This window comes from Myotis myotis, unplaced genomic scaffold (assembly GCF_014108235.1).
Source record: "Myotis myotis isolate mMyoMyo1 unplaced genomic scaffold, mMyoMyo1.p scaffold_m19_p_2, whole genome shotgun sequence".
Lineage (NCBI taxonomy): Eukaryota > Metazoa > Chordata > Mammalia > Chiroptera > Vespertilionidae > Myotis > Myotis myotis.
The window spans coordinates 29,942,977-29,966,905 of NW_023416324.1; the positions used below are offsets into that span (position 1 = coordinate 29,942,977).

The 23,929-nt window shown below is 38.7% G+C and overlaps 1 protein-coding gene across 17 annotated transcripts in view; it reads left to right on the forward strand.

The window, feature by feature from the left end:
* SCMH1 (Scm polycomb group protein homolog 1) overlaps positions 1 to 23,929 on the forward strand; it is a 146,333-nt gene that overhangs the window by 73,697 nt on the left and 48,707 nt on the right. For 14 of the 17 annotated variants that reach the window (XM_036347224.1, XM_036347231.1, XM_036347237.1 and 11 more), the window contains 2 exons: positions 13,101 to 13,189; positions 20,309 to 20,552. The exons of 2 other annotated variants lie outside the window; for them this stretch is intronic. In XM_036347224.1, the coding sequence (XP_036203117.1) occupies positions 13,101 to 13,189; positions 20,309 to 20,552 (333 nt within the window). Of the gene's footprint in view, positions 1 to 7,411; positions 7,458 to 13,100; positions 13,190 to 20,308; positions 20,553 to 23,929 lie in introns of all 17 variants that reach the window. One more of the 17 variants, XM_036347236.1, reaches the window with a different exon arrangement.

Here is a 23,929-nt window from a genome sequence, read left to right on the forward strand (position 1 = left end):
ATTTGTTTTATCCTATAATACATATATATGAGTCTCAGAATAGCAATACCAACACTTGCCACCATTATGAGACCTAAATAATGTTTGAGTTTTTTACAAATTTTTTTCTTACCCTCAAGAAAGTCTAATCCTATATAATAAAAGCCTAATATGCTAAGTGTCCTGTCGTCCGTTCTACCAATCAAAGCATAATATGCTAATGATATGCTAAGGCCGCTCAACCGCTTGCAATGACGTGCACTAACCACCAGGGGGCAGACAGTTGACCAGTCGCTATGACATTCACTGCACTGACCACCAGGGGACAGATCGTCGACTGGTCGACCAGTTGCTATGACGTGCACTAACCACCAGGGGGAAGATGCGCCAACCAGTAGGTTAGCTTGCTGCTGGGGTCTGGCCGATCAGGACTGAGCAAGATGGGCCGGACACGCCCTGGAGCTCTCCTGTGGTCCCTCCCCATCTGGCCAACCTCCCATGTCCCTCCCTGGCCCTGATAGTGCACCAGTGGGGTCCCTTGGCCTGGCCTGCGCCCTCTAGCAATCCAGGACCCCTCAGGGGATGTCGGAGAGCTGGTTTCAGCCCGATCCCGCAGGCCAGGCTGAGGGACCACACTGGTGCATGAATTCGTGCACCAGGCCTCTAATGATGTTATAAGGTCATTTGCATTAGTTTCCCTCTGGGTGGCCATGCCACCAATTTGATATAAACTTAGATTCACTTGTTTAATTTTTAAAGATCGTTTTTTTAGCCTGGCTGGTGTGGCTCAGTGGTTGAGTATTGGTGCACATGCCTGGGTTATGGGCTCAATCCCCAGTGTGGGACATGCAGGAGGAAGCTGATCAGTGAATCTCTCTCATCATTGATGTTTCTATCTCTCCCTCTCCCTTCCTCTCTGACATCAATAAAAAAATATTTTTTAAAAATGTTGCTTTATAAATACATAAACGATATACATTGTTCTTAAAGTCAAATCTATAAAACAAAGTATATTCAGAGAAATCCCCATCATCCTATTTCTTTCCTCTGCCATAGGTAACCAGTTTCTTTGACTTTTATGGTTTAAATTCCATTTTAAAAAGTATAAACAAATATATCCGTGTGTGCATGAGGGTGTACACACATAGATATGTAACCTCCACCCTCTTATATAAAGGACAGCATTTTATGCATACTTTTCTCAACTTTGCTTCTTTCATTTGATATGTCCTAAAATGACTTCTTAGTAGTTTGGAGACATACTTCAATCCTCTTTATAACTGCGTGGTACTGGATTGTTCTCAACCTACTTTATGAATCACTATTTTGAAGTATCTTGAGAGGCTATTAAAAATATAAGGTCCCAGGGATAGTGCTGATCATCAAAATAAAAATATTTCCATAAATTCTCCAGAAATGTGCAGATCAAATAGGAGAGTAAATCAAACCACCCATAACTCATGTCTAAACATAAGTAGGAGTCAAGAATATCACAAGTTTCAATTACATGTTAATCTACATAGATAAAAGATCTGAAACCAGTATAGCCAGTAACAGATCCATACCAAAATGAAGTGTTTTATATAGGTGGGAAGTGCATAAAAAAGAGGACAATGTGGGTTTAACATAGCTAAAATCACCGCCAGAGAAATATACTAGTAGTCCCATTCAGAGTGGGAAATACTGAGAACACAGCTAAGACCTATTGGATTAGAGCAGTGGTTCTCAACCTTCCTAATGCCGTGACCCTTTAATACAGTTCCTCATGTTGTGGTGACCCCCACCCATAAAATTATTTCATTGCTACTTCATTACTGTAATTTTGCTACTGTTATGAATCGTAATGTGAATATCTGATATACAGGATGTATTTTCATTGTTACAAATTGAACATAATTAAAGCATAGTGATTAATCACGAAACAATATGTAATTATATATGTGTTTTCCGATGGTCTTAGGCGACCCCTGTGAAAGGGTCATTCGACCCCTAAAGGGGGTTGCGATTCACAGGTTGAGAACCGCTGGATTAGAGCATTGGCTATTGGGGAATCAGAAGGAAGAGAGTGAATTGAAAGTGTAAAGAACTAGAGATAGCAGTCTTGGGAAGATAACTACTTTTGGTAGGAAAGGACACATAATTCTGAAGGAAAAGAAGGAAGCAAGGAGTAGCAATTTATACAGAAACAAAAGAGAATCATAAAATCAAAAGATACACCAAACCTCCCATCCCAACCCAAATAGGCTCTTCTACTAAAGAAACTATATTTCACTATGCCAACAGAAATACTCAAGATCCCTGCCAAAACAGAACCTCCTGTTTTTGCTGGTCCCGAAAAATATAAGACATTTCAAATGATTAGTAAACAGCAGTCAACATCTGTAAAAAGTTTCTATATGGAAAAAAAAGAAGGTAAAACCATTTTAATTACTGAAAATCCTACTGCCAAAATCAGTGACTCACCAGAGGAAAGTTGTTGTACACCAACTCAAATTCAATTAATCAAGTATTGACAGATAGGAAATACACTGAATCACAAATTTTAAAAGTCAAACTAGAAATGCACAATGGACATCACATAAAAGATGTGAAAATAGAATTTTCCAAAATCAGGAAAAAATTGAAAAACGACAAAATAATCTCAATTGAAGACCCAATTCCAGGGTACTTGGCTCAGTTGATCATTCCCATAAGCCAGGGTTGCAGGTTCAATTCTCAGTCAGGGTACATACAAGAATCAACCAATGAATGCATGAATAAGTGGAACAACAAATCATTGTCTCTCTCTCTTTCCCTCCCCCTTTCTTTTCTCTCACTCTGTCTCTCAAATCAATTTTTTAAAAAAGTAGCCCCATGCTGTTTTGGCTCAATGGATAGAGCATGAGCCTTTGAACTGAAGGGTCCCGGGTTCAGTTCTGGTCAAGGGCACATTCCCGGATTGTGGGCTCAATCCCCAGTAGGGGGCATGCAAGAGGCAGGCAATCAATGATTCTCTGTCATCATTGATGTTTCTATCTCCTTTCCTCTCTGAAATTAATAAAAATATATTAAAAAATCAAAATAAAATAAAATAAAAAGTAGGGAGACATCCAAATACTTTTTATGAGGCAGGTAGAACTTTGATATCTAAACTTGATTTCAGCACATACAACACACACACAGAGTCATGTATGAATGTTGTTATAAAAATTTTAAATACAATATTAGGAATTAGAATTCAACATATTAAAACAATTCATCATGGCAGAGTAAAGTGGGTTTTTTTGGGAGTAGATGAGTGTATAAAAAAAGCTGTGGTAGCCTTAGCTGGTTTGGCTCAGTGGATAGAGCATAGGCCTGCAGACTGAAGGGTCCCGGGTTCGATTACGGTCAAGGGCACATTCTTGGGTTGCGGGCTTGATCCCCAGTTGGGGGTATGCAGGAGGCAGCCAATCAATGATACCCTCACATCATTGATGTTTCTATCTCTTTCTCTCCCTTCCCCTCTGAAATCAATAAAAATATATATTTAAGGGAAAAAAAGCTGTGGTAAATTTTACACAATGGAATACTAAGCCATAAAAAAAAGAAGGAAATCTTCCTTTTTGCAAGAGCATGAATGGACCTGAAGAGTATTATGCTAAGTGAAATAAGTCAGAGAAAGAAAAATACCATGTGATTGCACTTATATGTGGAATCTAATGAACAAAATAGAAACAGAGTCATAAATACAGAGAACAGACTGACAACTGTCAGAGGGGAGGGTGCTTGGGGGGCCAGGTGAAAAAAGTGAAGGGATTAAGTAAAAAAAATAATAAAACACCTCAAAGACACAGACAACAGTATAGTGATTACAAGAGGGAAAGGAGGATGAGGGAAGATAAATGGTAATAGAAGGAGATTTGACTTTTGGTGGTGAACACAATACCATATATAGACAATGTATTATAGAATTTTACACTTGAAACCTATATAATTTTATCAACCAATGCCAGCCCAATAAGTTCCATAAAAATAAAATTTTAAAATGATGTTCAAATCTCTAATGCGGAAAATCAAATCAAAACCACAATGAAAAAAAAAAAAACCATTTCACACCCATTAGGATTGTTGCCTATTATCAAATAAGTAGAGAGTAACAAATGTTGGTGAAGATGTGAAGAAATTGGAACTCTGTGTATTGCTAATGGGAGTGTAAAATGGTGCTGCCAGTATGGAAAACATAGCAGTTCCTCAAAAATTTAAAAATAGAATTACCATATGATCCACAAATTCCACTTTAGGGTATATAGGCAAAATAATGAAAGCAGGACTCAAGCAGATATTTTTATACCTATGTTTAGCTGTATTATTCACAATAACCAAAAAGTCAGAGAAACCCAAGTGTTCCTCAGCAAAAGAATGAATAAACAAAATGTGCTATATACATACAGTGGAATATTATTCAGCCTTTAAGAGAAGGAAATCCTGACACATGCTATAGTGTGGATGAACCTTGAAGACATTTTGCTAAGTATTTCAAGCCAGTCACAAAGGACAAATAGTATATAATTCCACTTAAAATTGAGAAATTCACAGAAACAGAAAATAACTTGGTGGTTGCCAGGAGCTGGGAGGAAGGTGGGAGTTATTGTTTAATAGGTATAGAGTTTCGGGTGGGGAAGATGAAAAAATACTGGAAATGGATGGTGGTCATGGTTGCACAACAGTGTAAATGTACTTAATACCATTTGTTTTTGAGAAAGGGAAAGCATATACACACATACACATGTATAACATGCAGGAAATTATATTTTTACAGACATAGTTTTATTAAAAAACACTGGAATGTTACACCAGAAAATAATGAAAAGGTCACAACTTATTGGGAATGAGAAAACAGTAAAAATTACAGGAAGGAGAATGAAACTTCTCTGAGAATACCCCTTTATATTCTTTTGATTTTTGAAATGTAAATGTTTTACTTAATAAAATTAAATTTAAAAAAATGAACGAAGCATATTCTAAAATTGACAACAAACTGAACTGTGGATATGATAATCACATTGAAAAAAGAATTAATTCAAATAACCTGAACACAGAATCTTCTCAGTATACTTTTAATGGGGCATATTTTAAAGAAAAAGTGGAACTGCAAAGAAATTCTGACTTTTTCTTAATGTTAATGGGTTTTTATGTATTAAACATAGAGCAAATGAGTAAATAAGATACAAATATAGAATGGGAGATGAATAACCTTGCAATATAGAATTTGAATTGGAGTTATCTGTATGAACTCTTAACTTTAAAGTTAAGATACCTTCAATTCAAATCATTCATGTACAGGGCTGGGCAAAAGTAGGATTACTGTGCCATTGTGACATTCTTTTGAGTTAATAAAGCTAATATAATAATAATAACCTGCATGTCCCATATATATATATATATATATATATATATATATATATATATATATATATATTCCCCCCCCCCAAGTTTTGTTTATTGAAAAGGCCTAGAAGCAATGATACCTCAGAAGCAATAGCATACCTTGGTTTCTAAATCACATTCTCTACTAAAAGGAATCAAGATTTTTGGAGAAATGGCTGATTCTAAGGCTGAGCAGAAGAGAAAATGATGGGGTCCAACCCCAGCAGGTCCAGGGGTTCCCAAAGGCGTAGACGGAGTCGGCGAAGAAGGAAGGACACGGAGACAGTGTTCAGTTGATCAGCAGCCTAGCCAGGATCTCCAGCCAGGATCTCCAGCCAAGTTCTGGTCTGGATCTCCTGCCGTTTATTGTTTTGTTACATCCGTATTTATACCAGTTGATTTTAATCCTGTCAATTTCTATTACAAAGGTTAGGGCGTTTCTTATCTCCATTCCAGGAAGTAAAGATTATGTAGTTTAAGCATGATTGTTTGTAGTTAAAGTGATTAACTACCCGCCTGGCACTTATTAGTTAAGGAGTTTCATCTCCTCCCTAACTTCAGGGAAAAATCCCTACCTGGGGAAACAACCTTTCTCGGAGAGGTGACCTTGGTTAAAACACACAGCGCTAAGGGGAGCAAACATAGTAAGAACAGTATGCTATATACGCCAGGTCCCTTGAAACATATGCTGTGCAGATGTTTCTATCCTGCAGCGACTGTGTCAAGCAGCAAGGATGGACTGGCTTCCGGCAAGAAAATATAAGATGATTCTGGAACATTTTATGTCAGACAGGAGAGAAGTCTCAAAGAATGATGAGGACATATCAAAAGGACACAGGAGCCAACTTGAAGGAGTTCTTACTAACCAAAATTGAAACAATATGAGTATCAAAAAGAACAAAAATAAAAGAACAGTGGTAATAGCATTCATGGGTCCCAGTGATACATAAAAATATCAAGAGTTGCACCCCTAGCCAGTTTGGCTCAGTGGATAGAGTGTCAGCCTGTGGGCTGAAGGGTCCCAGGTTCTATTCTGGTTAAGGGCACATGCCTGAGTTGTGGGCTCGATTCCCAGTGGGGGCGTGTAGGAGGCAGTCAGTAATTCTCTCTCATCATTGATGTTTCTATCTCTCCCTCTCCCTTCCTCTCTGAAATTAAAAAAAAAAAAATTTTTTTAAAGAGTTGCAGGGAAACATCATCTTTACAGAATACCAGCTAATAAAATATAGATGGAATGGTAGAAAATTATTTTAATTTATTCAGGGAAGGATAATCAATGTTGAGACCAGAGGGTAAAAAATCTTATTGGAAAATATGATATTCACATAATCTCAAAGTTCTTCCCTCTGATGGCCTATTAACTACAAAGGGGAATTGCTGTGAGGAAATCTGCAACTTAACTGATCAAATTTAGTATCATCAATAATTTGACAAATTGATACTATGTGCCTCTTGAAGTAAAAAGTACTCAACTTTACTTGTATAGTGTCTATGTTAAAACTGTTTAGCATCAACGTAATTGTAAGGAAACCATCCGAAAAATTCCAAATTGTGGGATATTCGGTAAAATAATTAGCCCAGACTCTTCATGAAAAACAAAAGAACAAGGCTATTGTACATTGATGGTGTCTAAAGAAACATGACAACCAAATGCAATATGTGATTCTTTATTGGACCCTATATTTAAAAAAAACAGTTATAAACATTTTGGGGAACATAAGAATATTAAAGTTCTTGGGTATGGTAATATTGCAGCGTTAAAAGGAGAATGTCTTTGTTCTGAGGACAAATGTACTGACGTATTTGGGGTGAAGTCTCATGATGTCTCTAACTTTCACATAGTCCAAAGGAAAAAGTGTGTGTAGATATATGGAAACAAAATGTGGTGAAATGTTAGTTATTGAATCTAGGTGAAAGATGCATAGTTGTTCATATACTGGTTTTGCTATTTTTCTCTAGGTTTAAAATTTTTCAAAATAAAAAGTTTTGAATAAATTATGTATGTAACTATACATATATATGTGTGTGTGTTCATGTTCCCCAGGCCTCCTCTGGACCTCTCCCCAGAGTTGCTGAATCAGAATCTCTAGGTAATGGGGCTTGGGATTCTGCATGGTAAATGGCTCTCCCGAGATTCTAATGCAATTGGTCTGTCTATATTTGGGAAGCATTGTTCTAGAAGAGCATTCTTCTCCATTAAAGTCTTGTATGGTGTGTGTGTGCGTGCGTGCGTTTGCGTGTACGTGTGCGTGTGTTCTGTTCACATAGGAACAATCATTACTCTCTTGCAGAGTTCTCTAGGGGCGAAAATGGGAAGGTAGAATGATTCACCGGTGAAGTTATCTCAGTGCTGCCAACCTTTTCCTCACGTACTCTTGCCTTACTGATCTCTTTTACTGCTCAAGAGTATGATTGTTTCTTCTAATTAGACCCGTCTGGATCACTAGTTCTCAAACTTGGCTGCCAGTTAGAATCAATTGGGGAATTCAGTATGTAGGCCTTAGAGCAATTAAATCAGAATGCCTAGGGGTGATTCTGATGTATTCTTTAGTGCTCCCCGGGGGATCCCAGTGTCCAAGTTTGATAGTCGTTGATTTAAAGCAGAAACTGGCCTCTGTGAGACCACTAGCCAAGTATGTCAGGATCCTAGTACAAACTCCCTGCTCAGCAAACTTGATCACGTGCTCTGGTGTATTTGTGGTACATTGACTTGAACCCTTTGTATGTTTCTGTCACTGATCAGCCTTCTCATTTGCTAAGTAGTCTCCAGGGCTTGTCAATAGAAAAGGGAATTTTTAAGATGCATATCTCATTTTCTGGTCATAGAAATTTGAACTCTTTATAGAAATGTAGAGGGTGGAGGGACAAAAACAAAATTTTAGAGTGAAGTAACTTAACCATGGTGGCTTAAATGCTTATTTATAAAGTTAATTTTTACAATATTTACTGAACTTCTTTTTGTCTGCAGCAAAACCCCTAGCATTGGGTAATGCCAGACCATCTATACCTATGACTATCTCAAGATTAGTCACAACCCCCACCTCCAATGAAATTAACCTGAATTAACTTGTGTTTGAATCTGTATATGGGAATGTAGCAGCGAAATGGTGATAGAGTCCTATCAGAGGTAAAGGAACCTTAACAATCCTTCCCAAGTACAATCACTTCCTCCTAAGAAAAGACAGTTTATTCAACATCTCCCAGTTCCACTTCTTGTTTCTCTCAGCCTTGGGGTAGCATGGAGATAGGTCACCAAACCTCAGTTTGGAAGCACTGCTTTAACTCAGTATTTTCCTCTGACAAATACAGAAATAAGAAAAGAGAAATGAGTTGTTCGAGGTTGTACAGTGAGTGACATATTTCTGTACATGTATTTTTATATGTACATGTATGTAAAACTCCTCTGGGAGGAGAGAATGAGTTGGGAGTGTCATGGAATCATCTTGACAGCCATATGTCTAATAACTTCACGAAGCTTAGAATTATTATATAGGACAGTGGTGGGGTGGAGAGTAGGGCCCATAACAGGTGGTTTCTGGTATGAGTGCTGTTCTCTTACCTGCCACCAGAGGGCATGAACTATTATTAGATTCTGGACCTGTTGCTCTGCATTTAAGTCCAGAGCTTCAAGAAGACGCTGTTAAGTTTGAACAGCTGGACCCTAACATATTTAGTAGCCTCACCATCTGGTGAGCACCTGGAAGCTTTTATAACTGGTTCCATGTCAGTGTTTTTAAGGTAAGCATATAACACTTGCAGCATGCCTAGGTTTAGAATTAGAGACCTGGCTTTGTGAAATTCACTCAGCCACTTACTAGCTTAGTTACGTGGCTACTGATAAGTTGCTTTACCTTTACTTTTAACCTTGAGTTTCCATAGCCTCACCTGCCAGATCATTAATAAACTCTGCCACACGTGATTTTTATAGCATTCATCAATTCCTGGCACCCATGTAATAAGTGGAGATTTTCTTCTTTGTTCAATAAAACTCTTATTGAGCTTATATTCCAGTTGGAAAATGCATACACATTACAAGGGAAAATAAAGAAAAATTCAGGCAATGATAAGAGTTAAGGATAAATAGAAGGGAGTGGGATTTAGAAGTCTATTTTAGAGAGGGTAGTCTAGGAATGCCTCTCTGAGGAGTTGAGATTTCAGCAGCTACTAATTGTTACAGATTTGAGGAAAGGGAAGGGTTTTCATGGCAGAGGGATGAAGCTTGGTATGTTTGAGGAATAGAAAGGCCAGTGCGTGGAGGACAGAGGAGTGATAGGAAATGAGTTATAAGAAGTAAGCAAGTTCCAGATTATGTAAATCTTGTTAACATACATACATAGTTTAGATTTATTTTGTATTATGGGATGTGAGCATAAAAGTGTGATCTGATTTATATTTTAAAATACATAAAACATTCTGGCTGCTAAGTGGAAAACACAGTAGGATGCAAAAGTGGAAGCGGGGAGTCTGTTACAAAGCTCTTGCAGTAGTCTATGCAAACTCTGTGACTTAAGTTAGGGTGATTAGTAGTGTGTGAGAATATATAATGGTGAGAAACTATTTGATTTAGGTTACATGAGATGAAAGAGCCATCAAGACTTGCTAATTAACTGTATTTGAGAGGTAATAGCAAGGGAGGAATCAAGAGTGACTTAGTGTAGGCTTTTTGGTCTGAGCACCTGGGTTTAATAAGTAGTGCATTAACTGAAATGAGATGAGATGAGATGAGAGGACGAGGAAGAAAACAAGTTTGGAGGGAGTAGCAAAGTCAAGGGTTCTGTTTTTGCCTTAGCCGGTTTGGCTTAGTGGATAGAGTGTTGGTCTGTAGACTAAAGGGTCCCGGGTTTGATTCTAGTCAAGGCCACATACCTCGGTTGTAGGCTCCGGGCTCTCATCAGGGGCATGCGGGAGGCAATCAATTGATGCGTCTCTCTCACTTTGGCGTTTCTCTCTTGTCTCTCCCTCTCCCTTCCACTCTCTAAAAATCAATGGAAAAAATATCCTCAGGTGAGGATAAAAAAATAAAAATTCAAGCACTTTTGGATTTCAGGTAGAGTTATAGAATAAAGCAGTTGGAAATACGAGCATGAGGTTTAGGCTGGGCATGTAAATTGGCAGTCATTATTTGACAAGAGAAAAGAGGGGATTATGAAATGATCAGGCACTGAGGTACCCACCTTGCAAGTACCCAGGCCATTGTTTAATTTGAGACCTTCAAATTGTCATTTTTCTTCTTCCTGCTTTCACAAACTTATGACTTCAATTATTTTTACCTAGAGAGATAGTATGGAAAAATTGAGTGATGAAATATTTGAAGATATTAATGTGAGGTTTAATAATGAAGGCTCTGGAGACAGAGGAGTTGGGTTTAAATCCTGTCTCTTGAATATTGTATTTATTAAAATTATAACCTTAGATATTTTACTTAATTTCTCTGACCTCAGTCTTTTAATCTATAATATTATAAATAATAGACAGCATTTGTCTAACATTTAGTATATACCAGGCAGAATTTTAAGTCCTTTACATGTATTATAACCCACTGAGGTTGTTTTCCCCACACATAGACTGGGCCTGAACTTGAATTTCTTCAGAAATTTAAATTTTTTTCTTTTAACCATGATAAAGGAAGAGTAGTAGTCAAGATTCTTTGGGCTATGAGTGAAAAACCCAACTCGAACCAAGTGAAAGGAGGGGACAGGAATTATAGGCTCATATAATGGAGAAGTCTAAGGCCTGGTATTGAATATGTCTGAACACGGGGCTTTAAACACTCTCATGTCTCTCCATCATTTGCTCTACCTTGGCTTTATTCTCAGTTCTGTTCTCCATGTAGCAATGCCAAATCTACAAACTCTCTCTAGCCATGATCTTGGAGAAAGACTCTCCTCCAATATGCATATCATATCAGAAAACAGTTGACCCAGCTTGGTAAATACATGCACACTCTTGGTCTAGGGCAGGGATGGGGAACCATTTTGCTGCCAAGGGCCATTTGGATATTTATAACATAATTCCCTTAATATAATTCCCTTAATATAAATTTATGCTGCTATGAAAAAAAGCTCCTAGATTTACTGAACTTCAAGTCCCGCCTGTGGTTACCTTGGCAAGGCCAGACCAAATGTTTTTGTGGGCTGGATGTTCCCCAACCCTGGTCTCGGGGAATCTAATGCTCTTGAATGGCATTATTTTCCATTCCACAGTTAGGCAGAGAGAGCCATGTGACAGACATTCTCAACAAATTACATAGAATTAGGATGGGATTTTTTTCCAAAAGGAGGGGCGGGGGCAGGGAGGGAAGCTAGACAAGCCAAAAAAGTGATGGTAGTTTTAGATTAAGTGATAGGAGCATCCATATTGCTGTCGCCATTGTTGGTGTAATTGAGCTACCCCAAGTTATCTTCCGGCCTTAGAAGCTTGGCTTAGCCTAGCCAGCTTTGAGACTAAAAGTTTAAAAGATATAGGGTGGTAAATCTTATTAGTTCTATTTTCTTCTCCCTTCTTGCTTCTTCACCAATAATTTAATTTTAATCCCAAAAGCTGATTCTTCCTTTTTCATTTTATCTATACACTGTTGAACATAGTGGTTAAGAGTATAGTGTGGGCTCAAGGGTCAGATTGTCTGGGTTTCAATTCTATCTTTGTCATTTGCTCACTTAGAAATCTTAATCAGTTTATATATCTTTCCTCATCTATAAAATGAAGATAATATCTACCTCACTGGGTTGTCTTGAGGATTAGATGGTCAGTGGAAAGTGATTGGCACGATGTCTGACCCACAATAAAGAGTTCAAAAATATCAGATTCTATTGTAATTTCCAGCTCTGCAGCTTTGGTGCAGCCCCTGTTCTTTTGTCAGAAATGGGAAAACTGAGGTAGATTGGGAGGCTATGAAAAAAGCACTAGATTTCGGTATCTCAGGAGAGAGTTGAAGCCAAATTGAAAGAAGTACTTGGAACTTCTTTCCACTAATTGGAAGACCTAACTATAATAATGATCTTCTTTTTATAATTAATTAATTAAATGGTACATTCTTATTGACTTTTCCTTACTGAATGACAATGGACAATTAGCTTCTCTAGGCTTTTTCCTTTTTTTGTAAAATGAATATCTTTGGACAGGATGATCCCTTTCATCTTCATTGCCTGATCCTTCGTTGGTTAAGTAAAATTGAAGATCAAGAAGTGTTTTGTACTTGGTGTGTATGTGTGTGAAAGAGAAGTGAGAGAGCGCACACACCAAAGAATGAGAGAAAGAGAAAAATAGTGAGTTAGTTTATATTGAAATAAACTAAAAAGATTTACTTATATATTGGGTTTATCAGTTGACATACTTGGTTTCTTCTTAAGAGATGATTAAGAAGAACTTTCACACTCTACTGTCTAGACCATTTCTAAGGATTTGTTAATTTTATCTCACATCTATTTTAGATTTTTCAAGGAAAACTTTTTAGGTGCTATGAATCTGTAATACTTGTCTTGGAGTCAGGCCACTTGGTTGGGGACTTTGTTCCACTACTTGCTTTGCAACATTACACTTGGGCAAGTTACATTCCCTCTATGTGCCTCATTTTCTCATCTGCCTGATGAGGCATTTCCTCTATAACTTTTAAGTCCTTTCCTAACAGTCTATGATTCTGTAACATAGACTAGCTGGATTCCAAAGGGAAAACTTGATATTGCCATTTCCTTTGAAACATATTTTTTATCTGTTGCCTATTATGTTTGCTGCAGGATTTCGGTTGAATGCCTCCTCTTGGCCCATGTTCCTTTTGAAGACACTAAATGGAGCTGAAATGGCTCCCGTCAGGATTTTCCACAAGGTATGGTGTCCCTCAGATATCACCAACTCTAAATTGCTTAAGGTCATATGCTTATATTCTTTCAATTACTTAGCCTCTGCTATCTACATTATACTTATGGCCTGAGGATGCCTTCTCAGAAACTAATTCAGCAGAAGGATTGTTTAGTACCTTATGAAGCAGCAATTATCCCCAGAGGCTAATTATAAATATAGACTATAAATTATGATTATTGGTTTTTGGGTCCCAGCTCTACCAATAACCTATGTCCTTTTGATTTCATGTATAAAGTGGGATTCTAACTTACAGGATAATTAAGTTAAAATGTGTTTACTAGTAAAGTATATAAAATGTGATATAAATCTAAAGGAGCTGTTCTTGTTATAAATCTTGGAGTTCCATAAAGTTCTTATACTAAACAGAGAAAGAAAAGAGACAATTTTTGAGTGCTTATAGTATGTTTGGAGTTTATATACACTATCTCACTTAATACCCACACTTAACTTTCTGAAACAGATATTATTTCCACTTAGTAGTTAAGGAAACAAATACTTTTGAATAAGGAACTTGCCCAAGATCATATGGCTAGTAAGTGGTGGAATAAGGATCAATAACCCATATTCATTTTTCCTTATTTCTCCAGGGATGAGGCACTCAGTCTGCTCTCAGTTGAATTCTTTATCTTTAATGAGGTTAGAGTTATAAAGGAAACTGAATTAGTGTTGCCTGTGCTGCTATTAAAGTCTAAACCCTAAAGCACTCTGGCTTCCAGAATATATATACATATAGTGTACTGGGCAACTTAAAAACCTTTCACTACAGAATAACTCAAAATTTTTGGTGGGGGCAACAACTATCCTTTTAAATGCTTTGTTGAGCTTACTAAAAAGGAAGAAAACTCGCCCTAGCTGGTTTGGCTCAGTGGATAGAGCATTGGCCTACGGACCAAAGGGTCCCAGGTTTGATTCTGGTCTAGAGCATGTACCTCAGTTGCAGGCTCCTCTCTGGCCCGGGCTCTGGTCAGGGCATGTGCAGAAGGCAACCAATCGATGTGTTCTCTCACACTGATATTTCTCTCCGTCTTTCCCTCTCTCTTCCACTCTCTCTAAAAATCAATGGGAAAATATCCTCAGGTGAGAATAAAAAAGAAAGAAAACTCTCCAGAGGCTAAAATGAAGGAGGAAAACTAGAGTGTTAAGTGCATGCACTAAACCTGCAGGTATTTTAAGGAGCTTTCCAATAATCTTGTCTTTTACCAGCCACAGTAGGATAGAAGATGAGGCCTTGGGCCCAAGCAAGCCAGGAATGGACCCGAGACTGCATATATAAAACCAGATCAAATACTTCAAATGTTTACTCCTTAGTGAAAGACTGTTACATTGATGAGGAGAGTCTCTGCCTGGGCTCTGGGTAGGGGCAGGAATGGAGTCATCTCCTTGATAAAACAGTCTTTCCCTCATGGAAATCCAGGGTTCAGATATGGTACCTGTATTGTCTAGAAACTCCAGAGTTGTATGGAGATATTTCTGAGTGCCCAGCAGAAGCAAACCCAAAACCTCTCTAGAGAGTTTGGTTGCTTTCAACCCAGATGTCATAGAAGTTCCTAAAGTGAAGTACCAGTGAAGATGAGTACTCCCTTCAGAATTACAGAGCTCTCAAAATAAATCCAACATGGTGGGACATTAGTAGACACAACAGACAGTACGACTATAACTCCAAGGACTTTCAGAATAGAAATATCAGATAGATAGAGATTATAAATTAAATTTTTGAAAATGATTAAAGAATAAAAAGAAGAAAATTTTATTATTTTGTGGTTGTTGTTAATCCTCACCTGAGGATATTTTTTTCCATTGGTTTTTCAGAGAAAGTGGAAGGGAGAGAGGAGGTGAAGGAAGTGGGAGAGGAGGGCGAGAGAAAGAGAAACATCTATGTGAGAGAGACACATCAATTGGTTACCTCCCACATCCTCCTGACCAGTTTGGGGTTCAAACCTGCAACCCAGGTATACCCTTGATAACTTTGGAGCATGGGCCAATGCTCTAACCACTGTATACATTGGCCAGGGCAAAGAGAGGAACTTTTTTAAATGATAAAAGTATAAAATCCTATTTTTCAAAGACAGATTTGAGAAAAAAAATTGAACATCTGTAAATGAAACTTAACCATTAAAAGTGAAAGTTAATTATAGGTATATAAGCAACATAGACATAAATAAAAGAGAATTAACTGAAAGACATATAAGGAATTTCCTCAGAATGCAGCACAAATAAAGAAATGGAAATATTAAAGAGAAGAGACAAAAACAATAATATTAGAAGGTCCATTAATGTTGAATATGCAATCCAGAAATAGTAACTAGAAAGTATAGAAAAGAACCAATATTTGCAAAGATAATGACGGAATTTTCCAGAGTGTATAGTAAAGGCAAATATACAGCTTAAAACATCATGGTATAAGAGGTTTATGGGGGGGAAAGGAGAACCTATGTAATACTTTCAACAGTAAAGATTCAGAACCATTAAAAAAATGGTATAACTAAAGTCAAAAGAAAAGATCTGAGCAAGTACTCACACAGAATTCCTTCAAAAGGATTGCAGTTAGGCTGACAGCACATTTCTTGACAGCAGCAGTTCAAAACAAAGATAATAGGATAATATCTCCAAAGTTCTTAGGAAAAATAGTTGTCCATCTAGAGTTTTATATCTAGTTAGAGTATTATTTCAGAATGAATATAAAATGAAGACATTTTCAAACAAACTAATGTAAGTAGATGCCAACATATCTGCTGAAAGAACAACTGAAGAATATATTTCAGGAAGATCATTGAACCCAGAAAGGAAGAAATGAGATGCAAGAAATAGTGGTGAGAAAAGACTGGGTAACATGTGGGCAAAGCTAATAAAGCATTGCCTATAATTATTTAAAACCAATTATAATAACAAAAGTGATTAATTCTCAGCATAACAATGTGAAACTAAATTATCAAACACTGTTAACTCAGGAGTAATTAAAATATTCTAAGGTTTTTATAATGTGACTAGAGATAAAGATGAGTTTTAGACTGACTTATGTCAACTATACAGTTATAGTCTTAAGGAGATCCACTGAAAGATTATAAATAGAATGGTTAACATCTGAATCAATGAGGCGGGGAAGGGAAGAAAATTCAGTCAATTGTAAAGGGAAAAAAGAAACTTAAAAATCAAGTAAAATAGAACTCTAGGAAATACAATAAATTTAAATATATCAGTTATCACAAGAAATGAGCTTAAACTCATCAATTTAGTCTAACAGATTAGATTATTTTTAAATCTACATACTATTTACAAAAGATCCTGATAAAATATGCCCCAAAATGTTGAAAGTAGAAGAATATAAAAGATATACCAGGCAATCATTATCAAAATAAAGTTGGTGTTGCCCTGGCCAGTGTGGCTCAGTTGGGTGTCATCCTGTGTTCAGAAAGGTTGCCAGTTTGATTACCAGTCAAGGCACTCTTCTGGTTGCAGGCTTGATCCCCAGTGGGGGGCATGCAGTAGGCAGCCAATCAAAGATGTTTCTCTCTTTCTCCTTCTCCCTTTCTCTATAAAAATCAATAAAAATATATATTTTTAAAAAGTTGGTGTAACTATACTGAAATTAGACAAAGACTTTGAGTCTAAAAAGCATTTAGAGGTCATTATCTGATGATTTTTTAAAAGTGCAGTTCAGCCATGGCCGGTGATTCTCAGTGGATGGAGCATCGGTCCACACACCAAAGAATCTCAGGTTTGATTCCCTGTCAAGGGCACGGGACATATACCTGCGTTGCGGGTTCTCTTCTCAATCCTGGTCTGGGCTCATGCAGCAGGCAACCATTGGATGTCTCTGTCTCTGTCCCTCTCTCTCTCTCTCTCTCTACCTCTCTCTACCTCTCTACCCTGCTCCCTGCCTCCCTCCTTCTTTCCACACTCTCTGAAAAGCAATGGGAAAAATCCTCTAGTGAGGATTAACAAAACAAAACCAAAAAAAAGTACAGTTTACCACGAAAATGAAAGTTATACATATGTATGCTCCTAAAGAACACAGCCTCAAAGTATATAAAGCAAAAATTGACACAATTACATGGAAAAATTGGAAAACCCACAATCACTAGTGGCTCATTTAATACATATCTCTGAATAATTGATAAATTAAGCAGACAAAAAAATTGGCATATCAGTCATCATAAGCTAATCTGAATTAAATTAGTTGATCAATTTATAAAAATCAGTTGCATTCTTAACAATTGGTTTGAAAATAAAAATGTAAAAAGATATAATTTATTATAGCAATAAAGTTACAATGCATCTAGAAAATGTTAGTAAAAAGCAAGAGTTTTTATAGAGTAAATTTAAAAATGTATATTAAAGAAGAAATCTATATTAAAGAATACTTAACCAATGGAAAATGCTATCATGATCATAGATGGGAGGGTTCAATATTATATATACAAAAGTTACTTTTTCCCAAGTTAATCTATAAATTCATTGGGATTCCAGTCAAAATCCAAATAGGGTTTTTGTGTGGAACTTGAAAAGCTGATTCTAAAATTTATACAAAAGGTGAAGAGAAGAGCCAGAGAACATATACTAGGTGTACCGGTTCATAATGCGGATTTTTTTCAATAGCTGGAATTACACATATGTTGATATATGTGCAGTTTGATATGGATGCTATTTTGTTGTATTAACAGCAAGCTTCAAAACTTCATATGTCAAATTTGCTGAAGGTGTTAACATCATAGATATTTTTACACTTAAAAATGTCGAATTTCATGCCAAAAAAAAAAGAGCATTTGTGGGAAGTTATAATTCATTACTTTATTTTAAAGAAAAGTGCTGCTGAAAGTTATCGTATACTTCAGGAAGCTTATAGTGAACATGCTCCATCTCAAGATACTTGTGAACGCTGGTTTAAATGCTTTAAAAGTGACGATTTCAATGTGAAAGACAAAGAACGTCCAGGTCAACCAAAAAATTTTGAAGACCAACAATTACAAGCATTATTGGATGAAGATGCATGTCAAACTCAAAAACAACTTGCAGAAAGATTAAATGTTGCTCAGCAAACAATTTCCGATCATTTACAAGCAATGAGAAAGATTTTAAAAGAAGGAAAATGGGTGCCACATCAACTGAATAAAAGACAAATGGAAAACTGAAAAGTCATCAGTAAAATGTTGCTTCAACGGCACAAAAGAAAATCTTTTTTGCATCCAATTGTGACTGGCAATGAAAAGTGGATTTATTTTGAGAATCCCAAATGCACAAAATCATGGCTTGATCCAGGTCAACCATCAACATCGACTGCAAGGCCAAATCGCTTCGGAAAGAAGACAGTGTCTGTGTTTGGTGGGATCAGGAAGGTGTGGTATTATGAGCTTCTAAAACCAGGTGAAACTGTTAATACTGATCGCTACCGACAACAAATAATCAATTTGAACCACACTTTGATCGTGAAACCACCAGAATGTTCCAGAAGACACAGCAAAGTAATTTTGCTTCATGATGACGCACATTCACACACTTCAAAACCAGTTAAAGACATGTTAAAAGATCTTGCCTGGGAAGTATTAACCCATCCACTGTATTCACCAGACGTTCTCCTTCAGATTACCACTTATTCTGATCGATGGCACACGCACTTTCTGAGCAGTACTTCAAAACGTACAAAGAAGTGGAAAATTGGGTCTCTGAATGATTTGCCTCAAAACAAGAAAAGTTCTATTGGGACGGTATCCACAAATTACCTGAAAGATACAGAAATGTGTAGCTAGCGATGGACATTACTTTGAATAAAGCACTTTTGATGTTTCTCTTGAAATTATTATGTTTTCTTTGATTACAAAATCCGAATTATTAACCGGTACAACTGGTATGTGCATAGCCCACGGACACAGACAACAATGTGGTGAGGGCCAGAGAGCAAAGAGGGGGCAAATGGGAGACATCTGCAATAGTGTCAACAATAAAAGTTAAAAACTAAACATAAAAAGAGCAAGGAGAAAGAATAGCCAAAACAATATTGAAGAATGACAAAATATGGGGAATTTTTTCTTCTAGATATCCATTTAATGAGACTGTTATTGGTGTAGGATCAAACAGTAAAGCCAAGGTAACAGAATAGAATGTACAACACTTCTTTGTGAACTTTAAGCAATAACATTGTGAATTAGCATGAGAGAGAGAGAGAGAGAGAGAGAGAGAGAGAGAGAGAAGAGGAGAGAAGAGAAGACTGCTAGAGAGAATATACAATGTTAAAACCACTTTGGAAGGCAATTTAGCAATATTTAATAAAGTAGAAGACGTGTATATTTATCCTATAATGCAGTTTTACTCCTAGTTATATATCCTAAAGAAACCTTCCCACATGTGTACAAAGGAACAAGTGCAAGAATGGTCATTAAAACTTTTGAACAGCCTGGCTGGTTTGGCTCAATGGATAGAGCATCAGTCTGCAGACTGAAGGGTCCCAGGTTCGATCCAGTTAAGGGCACATGCCTGGGTTTTGGGCTTGATCCCCAGTAGTGGGTGTGCAAGAGGCAGCCAATCAATGATTCTCTCTCATCATTGATGTTTCTATCTCTCCCTCTCCCTTCCTCTCTGAAATCAATAAAAATAAGAAAATATATTTTTTTAAAAACCTTTTGAACAGCTGGAAAAACCTTAAATGTCCATCAAAAGAATAAATAAATTGTGATATATACATATAATATCTTGGTTTATTAGCAGTTAAAATGAACTGGATAAATTTCAAAAACATGTTGAACAAAACAACAACTTATAGAATATGTACAGTTAATACCATTTATATAAAATTTAAAATATGTAAATAGATATGTACATGCATGGGGAGTGTGATAGGGGAAGGGCACAAAAGGGGGTTCAACTTTACCTGTTACATTTTACTTTCTTAAAAAATACTGAAGCAAAATGTCACAGTGTTAGGGTTACAAATATTTGGTATTTTTTGAAATTCATTTAAAGGAAGACTAAATCTTCATTTTAAATCTTACATAGCAGTCCCTTTTTAATCATCCAAATGAGGTAGCAGCCTTTTGGCGTACATAGCCTCTCTCTTTGTGTCTAGGTCTATATATTTCTGTTTCTCATCTAGGAACCACCATCGCCTTCCCACAACTTCTTCAAAATGGGAATGAAGCTAGAAGCTGTGGACAGGAAGAACCCTCATTTCATTTGCCCAGCCACTATAGGGGAGGTGCGGGGCTCAGAGGTGCTTGTCACTTTTGATGGGTGGCGAGGGGCCTTTGACTACTGGTGCCGCTTCGACTCCCGGGACATCTTCCCTGTAGGCTGGTGTTCCTTGACTGGAGACAACCTACAGCCTCCTGGCACTAAAGGTAAAGGCCCATCTTTGAGCTCTTGAAATCAGGACCCAAATTGATGATGGAGATTACCTAGATCTCTCATGGTTAGTGTTTCTCCACCACTAAACCTCACCGTAGGCAGAGGTAAAAAAAAACAAACAAACAAAAAACACAAAGTCTACCTGAGAGTAATTAGCAATAGGAATAAAATGTCAAATGAAAGTAGGCGTGGAAGCAGCAAGAAGAGAAGTGCCTTGGAAGTGGTAGTGGAGCCATTTTTGTTTACTTGAGACTAAAACAGGATAAGCCTTATTGATCCGGGCTATATTCAGTTAGGTTTATTTTCTTTCTTGCCTAGAGAACTCTGTTATGTTGATCAATAAATCTCTTACAGCAGTTAGGCAGTTCTCAGGAGCCAGAAGAGCTGAGTCTTTGTGTCCAAGAATTGCTGGACATGCATTCCTTTCTGACTACACACCATGCTGATAAGCAACATGACTCACTATGTGGTTGCTGCCTCCAGAGGAATTTGCTGACTGTTTTCCTCTCCAATTCTGTGTATCTCTGGAGACCTTAGATTTTTAACAGAGATGACCAGGCTCAGAAGGTAGAGAAAGACCTTCCAATTGGCATTTTCATACCATGTCCTTCAGTCATCATTCCAGTGCCAGGTTGTTTCCTCCAACACTCCCTCCTTCTCCACCCCAGACCCTCAGTAGGTTCTGTAATGTAACTTTCAGAAATAGCAGAACTTCAGCCATCTCAGTGTCCTGGCTAAGGAGCAAGTGATACAATGTGGAAAAAATGTGGTTACTCAATTCATTTCACAAAACAAGATGTTTTTTGTATGTGTAAGCCTGTTCTCTCTCTAGTCGTACCGTCACTTCCTTCTTTTTTACCTTCTGGTCATTAGTGTGTAAATGTGAAAAAAATGGAAAGTAATGAGATTGTTTCTTGCTTGCAGTAAGTAGGAAAAAATACCAACATTTAATATTCTTTTAAACACGTTATTTCATGTTATCTTCCTGGTAATTCTGAACTAGAAATAATTATTTTCAGATATATTTTATTTATGAGAAAAGCAAAGTTCAGAGGATTAAGTGACTTGATTTTGTTGATATCCCAGTCTAGAGGGGCAGGCTTTGGAGATCTTTCAGTAGGACCAGCTGTCAGGGCCGTCACTTTGAGCCATATTGCCTTCACACATCTCTCTTCTACTCTCCCCATTCTCCTCTGGGCTCTCCTTAAAGCTTCATTTGAGACTGGATTTTGGCTTCCAGATTTCTGATATGAAATAAGAAAGAAGCAGTGTCAGAGCATTGAACTTGGGTCTAATCCCAACTAGGATTAGAGCAAATGATTCCAAAATGTGAGAGGTTGAACTAGATCGGGTGGGTAATGTCCAGTCTGCACTAAGGCCGTATAAGGCCTGCAAAATCATTTGGTCTGGCCCTGCCAAGGCAACCCCAGGCGGGACTCGAAATTCAATAAATCTAGGAGCTTTTTTCATAGCAACATAAATTTAAGTGAGTTATATTAATCAAATAATGTTATAAATATCCAAATGGCCCTTGATAGAAAAAAGGTCCCCTACCCCTGAACTAGATGATCCCTAAGGGCTCCTCCACCTCTGTAATGCTGTATAGTTTTCTGATCTTGGGGATGAGTAACAGTGACACCTGTGACCATCTCCTACTTGATTTCAGATCCCTCACCTTATCTACCACCTAGTTCTGCCCTCTATCCATAGAGGGCTCTGCCCCGCTAAGAGGACTCCTGCATGCCAGCTGTTTCTCCTTTGCTAAGCCAGATCCTTTTTAGCTCCTAAACTCCTGGGGCCAAGCCAACCTTGATGGATAGCAAATACCAAGTTTGCAACTAATCCAGGGTATCCTATCGAATAAAAGAGAAACATGGTAATTAGCGTACGACCGCTACCTTTCCCATTGGCTAATCAGGGAGATATGCAAATTAACTGCCAGCCAAGATGGCGGCCGGCAGCCAGGCAGCTGGAAGCGAACATGAGGTTTGCTTGCTTCAGTGATGGAGGACTCCAAGGAACCCCGCCTGCCTTGCCGGCCTCTGAGCTTGCAGTTTGAAACATTGTAACAACAAATATAGAAGCTAAACAAAACCCCAGAAACCTGCTTTCAGCGAGCTGGGATCTCAGAGCTGGAGTTATACATTGTTTCAATTATAGAACCCAAGCAAACCAGATACGTGCTTTCAGCAGCAGAGGCCTCAGAGCTGGAGCCAGAGCTAAAGCTGGCCTAGAATTAAAAAAAAAAAGAAAAAAAGGAGCAGTTGGGAGCTTCAGCCCTCAGCCCCTCACCCAGACTGGCCAGGCACCCCAGTGGGGACCCCCACCCTGAAGGGTGTGTGACCAGCTGTAAACAGCCATAATCCCCTCACCCAGGCTGGCCAGGCACCCCAGTGGGGACCCCCACCCTGATCCAGGACACCCTTCAGGGCAAACCAGCCAGCCCCACCCATGTACCAGGCCTCTATCCTATATAGTAAAAGGGTAATATGCCTCCCAGCGCCGGGATCAGCGGAGCCACAAGGCCTCCCAGCACCGGGATCAGCGTGACAGGGGGCAGCGCCCAAACCCCCTGATCACCCTGCGGCTCTGTGTGTGACAGGGGGCGGGGCCACAACCTCCCTATCCGCCCTGCTCTGTGCCTGATACGGGGGGAGCTCCCCAACCCCCTGATCGCCCTGCGGCTCTGTGTGTGACAGGGTGCGGCGCCCCAACCCGCCCCCCCACGGGCCCTGCTCTGTGTGTGACGGGGTAGAGCCATAACCTCCCCATCGGCTCTGCCCCGAGTGTGAGAGTGGCAGCACCCCCACCCCCTGATCGGCCCTGCTCTGTGTGTGACAGGGGGCTGTACCCCAACTCCCCTATCGGCCCTACTCTGTGAATGACAGGACGGAGCTCCCCAACCCCTGGATTGGCCCTGCTCTGTGCGTGACAGGGGGTGGCACCGCAACCTCCCCATCAACCCTGCCTTGAGTGTGACGGGGTGGTGCCCCAACCCCCCAATCGGTCCTACCCTGAGTGTGACTGAGGGTGGCATCGCAACCTCCCAATCCGCCCTGCTCTGTGCATGACGGGGCAGCGCCCCAACTCCCCAATCGGCCCTGCTCTGAGCCCGACCAGGGGCTGCACCTAGGGATTGGACCTGCCCTCTGCCACCCAGGAGCAGGCCTAAGCCAGCAGGGCGTTAATCTCCCAAGGGGTCCTAGACTGCGAGAGGGCACAGGCCAGGCTGAGGGACCCCCCCCCCTCCCCCCCGAGTGCACAAATTTTTGTGCACCAGGCCTCTAGTTTAGTTATAAAAGGCAGAACCTTTTTTATTTTCTTAACTCATCACTTTTTGTTTCTGTGACTTCAAATTGAAAACAGAGCT